The sequence below is a fragment of the Terrapene carolina genome, unplaced genomic scaffold (assembly GCF_002925995.2).
Source record: "Terrapene carolina triunguis isolate 2854851 unplaced genomic scaffold, T_m_triunguis-2.0 Scaffold131, whole genome shotgun sequence".
In the NCBI taxonomy this organism is placed as follows: domain Eukaryota; kingdom Metazoa; phylum Chordata; order Testudines; family Emydidae; genus Terrapene; species Terrapene triunguis.
Window position 1 is genome coordinate 21,931,984 of NW_020664482.1, and position 10,911 is coordinate 21,942,894.

Consider the following 10,911-nt stretch of genomic DNA (forward strand, 5'->3'; position numbering starts at 1 on the left):
TTTACAGAAGCACAAACAAGGTCTCACAGGGAAACTAAGCATGATGAGAATAGCCATCAGGGATGCCTGACTCACCTGTGGTTAACCAGAGACTGGATAGCTGAGACTGTACTACATTGATAATGAACTCATTCAGTAAACATTTTGTAATAGTCACATTGAGCACATGAAGTGAGATAAGTTTCTGTTTGCTCACACCAATTTCCGGGCATATTCATCTCCTTGGTTATATAAAAGAAGCACCATTCTACATTACGACATATATTCTGCAGTTACCCATTGCCTGTGGCCCCGTGATAAAATTGATTTCTCTTTTAGTCCCTTCCACGAGAGTACTTCAAAGTGCTTTTACAAACACTTGTTCATTAAGTCTCAACACCTATCCCATGCAAGGTAGGCTAATATGGGAAAACTGATGCACAAAGAGGTTAAATGACCTGCCTATGGTTATGCAGTGAGTATGTGCGAGAGCCAGGAACACAACCCAGGTCTCCTGGCTTCCAGTGCAGGGCTTAAGCCACAAGACCATGCTGCTTTCCATTAAAGGCATCCTGACCACATCACATCATAGAGCTGCTGTTCAGGTTACTTGGATTTTTAACTTAACTTGAGGGATCTGGGTAGGAGGTAGTGATAGTAGTTGCTGGGAGAGCGTATTTTACCCAGTGACATCACTGAATGAATTTGCCTGTGGTTAAAATAGTACAATTTGGACTACCACATTACAGAGTTAATTTATCTTGTCACGGTAAAGGTCTCTATGCCCCCTGCCGTTTTCCTGTGAGATTCAGCCAAGTACTTTGCTCAAAACAGACTTTTTTTTTTTTTTTTTTTTAATTTAAAGTAACCCTCTCCGGCCTCTTCCTGTATCCTCAGACTAGAAGTCAATGAAATGCTAGCAGAGAGAGAGAGAACAATTAAACATTTCTCAAACTGCTACAGCTGTCTCAGACTCTTCTTGGGGTGGTGCAGGGCTGAGCATAAACAACATGTACTTGATAGCATAATGTCAGACACCCCCACCCATACCACTACTTACTTTGTACTGGGGGAGTTCCTTCCGTCGTCTCTTGTTACTGGCTGATCGAGCATGGACATCATAGAATAACTATCCACCAATAGGCTATCAGGGTCATCTGTCTGACCTGGAAGTTTCCCAAGAGGAAAGTCTTTCCACTGCACTCCATCTGGGTGGGAAAACAACATTCATGGTACAAAACAAGAAGCGTGCGCTTTCTAACTAAACTTCAGAAAACAGTATGTGGGCTGTTCGTGCATTTCATATCTCATGCAAGAATTGTGTAGCATACATTTGGGAATAACATCTCCAAATTTTGATTCGGACTTCTGCTGCTTCTCCAAAGTGCAGCTTGTCCAAACATTTTGGGATACTCTGAGTTATTAAACCCCACAGATTCCAAGGCCAGAAAGGACCATTCTTGTCATCCAGTCTGACCTCCTCTATAACACAGGCAATAGAACTTCCCCAAAATAATTCCTAGAGCAGATCTTGTAGAAAAATATCCAATCTTGATTTAAAAGTTGCCAGTGATGGAGAATCCACCACAACCCTTGGAAAACTGTTCCAATGGTTAATTACCCCACTGTTAAAAATTTACACCTTATTTCCAGTTGGAGTTTGTCTTGCTTCATCTTCCAACCACTGGATCATGCTATACCTTTCTCTGCTAGATTGAAGATCCCATTATCAAATATTTGTTCCCCATGTAGCGGGTACTTATAGACTCTGATCAAGTCATCCTTTAGCATTCTTCTTCATTAAAAGTTTGAGCTCCTTGAGTCGATCACAATAAAAGATTAGAAACCGTAACAATCGTTCTTCTCTGAACTCTCCTGAATTTATCAACATCTTTCTTGAACTGTGGACACCAGAACTGAACACATTCCAGAAGTGATTGCACCAGTGCCAAATACACAGGTAAAATAACCTCTCTGCTCCTATTTGAGATTCCCACTTATGCATCTAAGGAACACGTTAGCCCCTTTAGCCACAGCATTGTACTGGGAACTCACGTTCAGCTGATTATCCACCATGACCCCAAGTCTTCTTCAGAGTCACGTTCTAGAGCAATTTCTTTTATTTAAATTTAGATTTTTTTTTTGTTTTAATTTACTTGTGGCATTTGAAAACTAACAAAGCTGCTCATGTGCGTTAATTCAACATTACACTTTGGAAAAGCACCTGATTTGGTTCCTAAAAAAATCCAAGATCTAGTACATGGAAAGAGCCACTTGCACACATGTAAGACATTCCCCCATTTTAAGGAGCAGAAAGCTGCATATTTGCCACTAGCAGTTTGCTCCTTTGGTTTCCATCCACAGTAACCTCTTTGCCGGTATCCCATCAGCAAAGACAGGAGCAGAAGAGAGGAAATATATTTTTAACCAAGTGGGAATTGGATAATCGGAACAAGATCACTTAAGATAAGGGGGATTCAAACTGGGATTTTCCAAAAAAGCATAAGGGAGTTTGACACCAATCTCACATTGAACTTAGGCCTCTTTAAAAGTCCTAGCCTAGAAGTGTTAGGAAAATACAGTAGTAACTGAAAACAGGAACTTGCCCTACAGAATAGAAGGGAAGCAAGATAAAAGCTGGGGGAATCCTGAATAACCTGTAAAGAATCATTTGCACATGACTGGGGGGAGAATGTGAAAAAGAGGGAACATAGCAATACCTGGAAAGTACACATCCTTTTATCAACTGGTAGGTTCTTAAAACGATGATGGGCACAGTTACATCTTCCCCACCACTTCCTACTCCTTTATTCAGTTTCTGATAGTCCCCGTGACAGTGTGCCAACTTGGACAGCAGTAATGAGGCTGTTTGTTTGTACCTCATACTCAAAGTTCAGCAGATAATGCTAAATCCAAATCATCTCCTAAATTTCAAAAGCCAAGTCAAACATAGATGTGTCGCATATCATTGTTTGGAAAGCAAGGCTTCTCAAAACTTGTTTGCTTTCCTGATAAAGGGATGGCTACTACTTTGGAGAGGGGAGAACAGGAACCTGCTCAGTCTAAAAAAATAAGTGGTATTGCATGTTCCAAGTAAGAATGTGGGTGGGGGGGTGCAGGAAGAAGGGTAAAACAGAGCAACCTCACTTGTCAAGCTACTGAAAGTGGAACCAATATAACAGAACCACGTTGGCAGAGCCATGCACGCAAACCAAACACAGCACTGAAAAGGCTTTCTATTCCAGCCAGCCATAGAATGTGAACCGAATGTTTCCAACTCCTGCTTGCCATGGAAAAGTTGCTCATTTCACTATTACTTCATTCTCCCACTCACCTGAACATTCAACTCTAGTGACCCAACATCAATTTGATTAAAGATAATTGCTTAGACAAACAAAAAATAATGTACTTAGGAAAAGTATCTGAGTGAATTGCCTTTCGCATTGTTGCGAATGTATCTGGAATGCCTTCCCTGATCTGACTCACCAGTTCTTTCCTCCCCATCCCTTCCCCGCACAAAAGTCTTTAACAAATCATGCTTCTTCAATGAACCCTGTAAACCTTAAAATCCTCCTAGCCCTTCAAAAAATAAGTATTCAATAGTAGTGGGACGTAATCTTAGAATTAAAAATGTGGTTGCTAAACTACCCTAAACACAATAGTTTAATCTCCTCAGGGTTGTAAAACTTTGGTCTAATTCCAGTTGTTGGGTTTAGTGTGAGGTTACTAGGTGGTGTTGGTGGCCTGTGATATACAGGAGGTCAAACTAGATGATCTTGCGTGGTCCCCTTTCTGGCCTCTAAGACTCCATTTGCTCCCTGAATTCCTTGTCTCGTTTCATCCATTTGAAGGCTGGCTGTGTATATTGCAAGCTTCCTGGAGCATGGTACTTGTCTGAAAAGCACTTTGCACACCACTGGAAATACATAAATAACATTTTTAATGAACTCTTGGTCTGATAAGGGGAGGCTTTCAGCATGTATTGCCAAAGTCCATGAAATGTTCATATTTTCTTTGCTGCTCACCGCTAGCCCACACCCTTCTCCACCAACAAGGTAAACTGGAATTTTAACCACAGTGATATGAAAGTTAATGAAGCATTAGCTGTGTGTACCTGTAAAAAGTAACCACAGTGTCATGGGAGCCACGAGAAGGGAGCTGCCTATAAGTGGCAGGCTGAAAAAACAGTTTACAGGGATTTAGCTTTAACATGGATTTGAAGTAAGCTTCAGTCTTAACCAGGCTGAAAGTATTGAGGGGCCACTGTGCATTTCAATTTATATTTAGTGGTGACAAAGAGAGACCCAGGGCATCAGAATAAGTCTTCAAATCACTTTTACCTGCACTGATCTGCCAGATGGACCCATGCAGTGCTGCCCTTTTCTCAGCAATAACCATCATGTTATCAACATGAAGAAGTTCCTCCAAAGGCGTTGACTCAGCTTCCATCTCTTCCTCCTCAGCTTCCTCCTCCCCATTGTCTTCTTCCTCACCAAGACCACCCAGTACAGTTTCTCGCCTTTCCACCCTATGGGCTTTGGCCTGATTCTCCTGTCTAGCCTTCCACTGTAAGCTCTCAGTGGTGTAAATTGGCTGCCCACTGCTGTCTGACGAAGAGCCTGGACTGGAGAGAGAGCCTCCTTCTTGGGTGTAGATGGAGGAGAGATAGAGAAGGTTCTCCTGAGCATCTGAAGGCAAGGGAGGCTCCATGTCTGACAGGATCCTAGAAAGAGAAGGAGGGAACCAAAGCATTACAAGCAAGAAGAGACTCCAGGACAGAGGTTTATGGAATCCAGCAGCTCTTAAACATGAGCTCTTCTAAACCAGTTCTCCCATGCCATCGGGATGGTGCACGTGACAGAGGTGGTAATCCTCCCAAGCTGAGTGGGGTCCTAGGCTACTCACTCTCCCTCTTTGTTTTCTTAAATATTCTGATTTTTTTCTTAATTTCCCCCCTAATGATTTTCATGAAAAAGCACAGATTACAACCTTTATAAGCTCTCACTACATTGTTAACGTCAACCAGCTTCATCATGATTCTTTGCCCATATTGCTTTTCGGATACCTCAAATGTAGATTTTTTTTGTCACCAATTTCTAGTTTCTCTACTCCACTCTACTAAATTTGTTTTTTGAAAGAGAGACCTGAAAAATTCTGCTGCTTTCTCTCTCGTAGCACCAGTGGAGAGAACAGCAGAAACAATATAGGTTTAGGATACACCAAAGGGTTTTCACAAGGGTGACAGCAGGTCAGTGAAGGAGTCCCAGCCACAACTGAACATACTTCTTTTCAATGGCTCTGACCAGGTTGCATATGATCTGCTTCCTGTCCCCTCTGTCCTTTTTCAAAGAGATGGGGTCACACCTACCGCTGCAGGAGGTGTGGGGTCGCCCAGCAAGGAGCTGCCAAACATTCATCAATGAGCTTTATCCACTGCAAGGAAACTCGACGGAGAAACAGCTTCCTTTTGTTTATCTGACTCCGTGAAGGGCGTCTCACTTTCCTTCCTTAAAAAAAAAAAAAAAAGGATGAAGAAGAGAGGGGACTCTCAACATAAGAAACATGTTTATAACCAACCTTTTACATTTCTATAGCACCTTTCACCCTTAAGAGGCATGTGCTTTTCAGGCCATCATTCCAACCAGCTGTGGAATGCAGGTGCCTCTGGAGTGAAACACAACATACAATAATTTGGCAGTTTCAGCAACTCTAAAAAGTTCAGGACAGGAAGTGAAAGACAGCTCACCCAAAGGCAACATATGCATAAGTAGGAAGAACAAAATGAGAACAGCCATAGTGGGGTCTGGTCAGGACACAGAGTAACCCCGGGGTGTTGCAAAAGCAGCACTGTATGACCTAGTGGTCTGAGCACAGCACTGGAAGCCAGGGATTCCTAAGAACTGCTTATTATGAGAAGTCCAACTGGCATCTGTAATAACACAAACTACTGGTTCAGGTTTTATGTACAAAACAGCATGTTAGCAGTGCAGTGCTCTCAACACCATGCTGGGGCATTGGTCCCTTACAGGAAAAGTTACCACCTTTCAAGTCTTGATAAAACCCATAATGAAGTTTTGGAAATCATTTTTCCATATATTACAATGAACTAAAGGGTACCCAGAAAGTGCAAGTTAAAAAGCATGAAAACAGAGATCTTGAAAGCCATAGTAAATTAATATGACCAGTGTAATTAGGATCCTGAATTTCCGACTTGAAAGAAGTACCATCTTCCCCATTCCTTGCACTGAAACAGGAGAGGATTTTAAAGCCATCTTCATATAGAACCTAAAGAATTTCAGACTCACTCACTGGCTTTAGCTTTGGCGTTGGCAGTCAGAATCTCAGCAATCCAGTTGATCAGGAACTGAGGCCTGAGTTCTGAAGATTCAGAACACTGCTTCAGGTCAGCAAACATTTTCTCTAGCAGGGTCTGTGTAAAGTCTCGGGACTGGAGGCCCTTTAGCAGAGGCTGCCAGAAGTAGTAAAATGTCTGAGGGATTTTGAAATCCAGCAACTGTTTATTTTCTATGGGAAAAAAACAAAAATACTACACTTAAATGATAAAGTATTTTAAACATAACATCTGATAGCTCAAAAGTGAGTCGCATATACTGTATTCAGTGGCCCTATATTACTCCTGGCATCCCACTCTGAATCATTTATAATCAGCAAAGACAGGAAAAACAATGAATAGATAATTAGGTAATACATACAATTTTTCAATGAAAGCAGAAAATATGAAGCTTGATCTAATCATGCTGTAAGCCACAGGAAAACCTCTCTCTGTTTTGCTAATGCTTTGCCATCATAAGCTCAACTCCCACATAATTAAGAGCTAATCTATCTAAAAAGATACTATAAAAAGGATTAGTATAGGGTAAAGCAACATAGTGTTGAGCAGCTCCAAAGAGCTCTACTACTGTAATATAATTACAGAAACGTGAAAATAACCCCCTGGGAATCTCTTAGGTGGGGATTTTCAATTGGTCCCAACGGAGTTAGTCACCCGATTTCCAATGAAAATAGGGCTTGGGTGCCCAACACTCTTTAGACTGGTATTTTAAAGGGGCCAATGTTCATGTCTATCAGTGCAGTCTCACCCAACCTGTGAGCAGCAACACAGAAGCAAGTCACAGCTAGAGGCGGTCATACAAGGGCAAGAACATTATTTTTGACCAGTTCCAAATGGAAATTCCTGTGGTCTCCATGAAACCCATAGCTATCGTAGATACAGCAAGAGAGAGGCATACAGTCACAATCAGACTTAGAAGGAAGCTTCCGCTTGCAACCACTTAACTGCAGCATTGACATGGAAGGTCTGCCTTCATGCATGTAGGAGTGGGTACAGAAGCAAAAAGGCAAACATGAAAAAAAAAGGGGGGCCTCCAAAAAGATGGGGTAGGATTTACAAAAACTTGTAGTAGACAGGAGGGACAGGAGAGTAGGCCTGGCGCAAGTACACAGCATGTTTCAAGACAAATTAAACTAATGCAAACTTAGTTTTTCATCATAATGAGAAAACATATTAAGCCTAACTCACTGCCCTGACCCCGGTGTGTTCATTTAAAGGATTTCACATAAAGTCTGAGACACTAACCTTCACACTTGATATTTAAAGTCTCCAGCTGTTCCACAGTTGGAATGAGAGAGCCATCATCTAGCAGAGCTTCAGCCACCACCTCCCTAGAACAAATAGAAATCCCCATTAGTCCCATCCATACCTTGCATTTCCAAAGCATCTCTTGTCCTGACCCCCAAAACACTTCACATACTATATACACGGGCTTCATTTCACCTGCTGCTGAAATGTGGTGGGACGTGGCAGCTCCTTAACAGGCAGGCTTGGCAGGATTTGACTTTAATCAACTAAGGTCATTAAATGTCAACTTCAGCTGACACCCTTAAATCAACACCAAAAAAAACCAAAACAAAAAAACCCAATCGATAAACAAGCAGCACAAATGCAGCCTCCCTCCCCCTTGCACCTGCAGAGATTGGGTGCCACCAGCCCTGTGGCAGCGCAGGGAGCCTTGTGCAGCCCTACCATCACAGATCTACTCTCTCACACACCAGTTGGGAGTGCGGGGGTCTCTGATCTGCTCCATCAGGACCCGCTTACTCAATTCCCATGACAGTGGAACTGCAGAGGGCTCCCTGCATGGTTTCAGGGCAGCTGAGACACAATCCCTGGAGGCACGAGGTGCGAGGAGGCGGCAGCAGTCCTGGAGGGACAGAGCACAGATCCCCAGCCAGGACTGTGAGGAGTACTCCAGCAGGAGATATTCAGTAGTGGCGTGGCCTCCCCCATAGTTGGGGGGTTAGCCAGGCCGCTGACACCCAGCAGAAACTTCAATTAAAAATTGATAAAAATAAAAATTGAGTTCTGCCAAGCCTATTAATAGGGCCCCAAAACACTATACAAACTGTAGTCTAGGAGTTAAGATACCCACTGAAACTGGAGGGGAAACGCAATCCTCCAAACCAGAATGTGACCAGGACACTACGGTTAACACTTGTACTCTGGTAAGGGGGGAAAATCCCAAGGCATTGACATTTCAGAAGCAGTGCAGGGGATTCAGCACTATGTTTTTCATTAAAATGATTAATTCCGATAATGCGTGGTAGAGGTCTAACAACCGGGATCTAGAACAGGGGTCGGCAATGTTTGGCACGCGGCTCGCCAGGGTAAGCACCCTAGTGGGCCGGGCCAGTTTATTTACCTGCTGACGTGGCAGGTTCAGCCGATCGCGGCCCCCACTCGCCGCGGTTCGCTGTCCCGGGCCAATGGGGGCGGCGGGAAGCGGCGCGGGCGAGGGATGTGCTGGCCGCGGCTTCCCGCTGCCCCCATTGGCCCGGAATGGCGAACCGCGGCCAGTGGGGGCTGCGATCGGCCGAACCTGCCGCGTCAACAGGTAAATAAACTGGCCCGGCCCGCTAGGGTGCTTACCCTGGTGAGCCGCGTGCCAAACGTTGCCGACCCCTGATCTAGAAGGACCACAAGCAGTCAGGACTGTTAAGTCCCATCTGAAAAATGACATCTCTGAACCTCTGGCAGAAAAGCATCCCCCATGACTATATTAAAGATACTAGTTCAAATGTCAGAAGAAGGGCACCCCCTACTGAATTGCCAATGCCATTTTCTGCAGTACCTGGGATGTACTTTGAGGTCTCCCATCCTAACAGCTGCCATGGTTAGCATGGGAGAGCTGAAACTCACAGCCCAAGATGACGTGCAATTGCTAGTACAAGGACTTGGTGCAACTGAAGTGGGAGACAGAGGAAACTCATTTAAACTCTCTAGTTCATATAGGTTGAGCTGGAGGTTGGCAGTGAGAAGAAGCAGTAGGTCCAGGTATAAATTCCTACGGCCGCTCATTATTTGAATAAGGGTTTCTGCTTAGTCCAGTGTTTGGTAATACACAAAGGACAGCATTAAAAATAACAGCACAAATATCAAACCAGCCATTTTCAAATGCAGAATGCTTAAGTGAGAGGAAATGGCATCTCTGCTTCTATTTTCTTTGGGTTTACAGAGGCAGAACCAGCGTTAAACAAGACATGCTTTGTTACAGGATGTCTGAGGCTTTTATTGTCGTGGGGGGGGGGGAGGGGCAATCCCCAAACCCAAATCTGAACATCAAGGCAAGTTAAATAGATCTGATCTAAGATTCTACAGACATGAGCCCAATTCAAAGGCCTCTGGGTGCAGGTAAAACATACACAAACACTACACCAAATTGCAGCAACTAAGTGATTCAGCGAGACCCCAGCTACTAGAAAGGCCAGCAGTAGACTGCGACTTGCCTTACAGAATAGGTTCAGATTTAGATCCCTCTCTTTTCTGGAATCCGTTCTAGGATAATTACTATAGTCCTAGATACAATGACTGTTCCTCACTGACTATTTAAGGTCACATCCATGGAGATGCAGCCTCAAACGTGTGATTATGCAAACAGGGATGACAAGCACAGCTGACTCAGGGAGGTGACTGGGTCAGTCCCCTGAGGCAGAGGTGGCCAACCTGTGGCTCCGGAGCCACACTCTTTGTATAGGCACCAACTCCGGGGCTGGAACTACAGGTGCCAACTTTCCACTGTGCCAGGGGGTGCTCACTGCTCAACCCCTGGTTCTGCCACAGGCCCACACTCCACCTCTTCCCACCCCCTCCCCTGAGCCTGCCATGCCCTCGCTCCCCCTCCCACCCTCCCCAGAGCCTCCTGCACACCACGAAACAGCTGAAGGAGGGAGGGGGAGGCGCTGATCAGCATGGCTGCTGGTCGGCGGGAGGCGCTGGGAGCAAGGCGCTGAGAGTGGGGCTGCTGATGTATTACTGTGGCTCTCTGGCAATATACATTGGTAAATTGTGGCTCCTTCTCAGGCTCAGGTTGGTCAACCCTGCCCTGAGGCATCAGGAGATTCTTTAGCACTGGAAACTAATTCTGCTTTTAATCTCTAGTGGCATCTTCCTGCCTTTCCACCACTGCACACATGTGGTCTATATGGACAGAACCATAGCAATGAACTGGACCCAGTGTCATGTAGGAATGCTAAATGACAGGTTTTCTCAGGTTGTATGGGGTACTAGAAGAGGTTAGTGGACCCCGTTAGCCCCGGACTCTGCCACCTGGATTGCCAAAATCAGTGAACTAGTAAACTTGTCATTTTTAGGGCTGGTCTTCACTACCCGCCCGGATTGGCGGTAGAAAATCGATCTCTCGGGGAATCGATTTATCGCATCTCTTCGGGACGCGATAATCGACCCCGAATCAACGCGCATACTCCACCAGCCCAGGTAGGAGTAAGCACCGTCGATGGGGGAGCCGCGGCGGTCTATTTGCCGCCGTCCTCACAGCGGGGTAAGTCGGATCAGATACGTCGAATTCAGCTACGCTATTTGCGTAGCTGAATTTGCGTATCTTAAATTGATCCCCC

The 10,911-nt window shown here is 44.7% G+C and overlaps 1 protein-coding gene across 1 annotated transcript in view; it reads right to left on the bottom strand.

Moving 5' to 3' along the window:
- Positions 1-10,911, bottom strand: part of LAS1L (LAS1 like, ribosome biogenesis factor) — a 51,364-nt gene that overhangs the window by 16,061 nt on the left and 24,392 nt on the right. The window contains exons 8-12 of the mRNA XM_024197325.3: positions 7,577-7,662; positions 6,289-6,504; positions 5,348-5,486; positions 4,320-4,702; positions 1,040-1,187 (exon numbers count right to left, since the gene is read on the bottom strand). Of these exons, the coding sequence (XP_024053093.2) occupies positions 1,040-1,187; positions 4,320-4,702; positions 5,348-5,486; positions 6,289-6,504; positions 7,577-7,662 (972 nt within the window). The remainder of the gene's footprint in view (positions 1-1,039; positions 1,188-4,319; positions 4,703-5,347; positions 5,487-6,288; positions 6,505-7,576; positions 7,663-10,911) is intronic.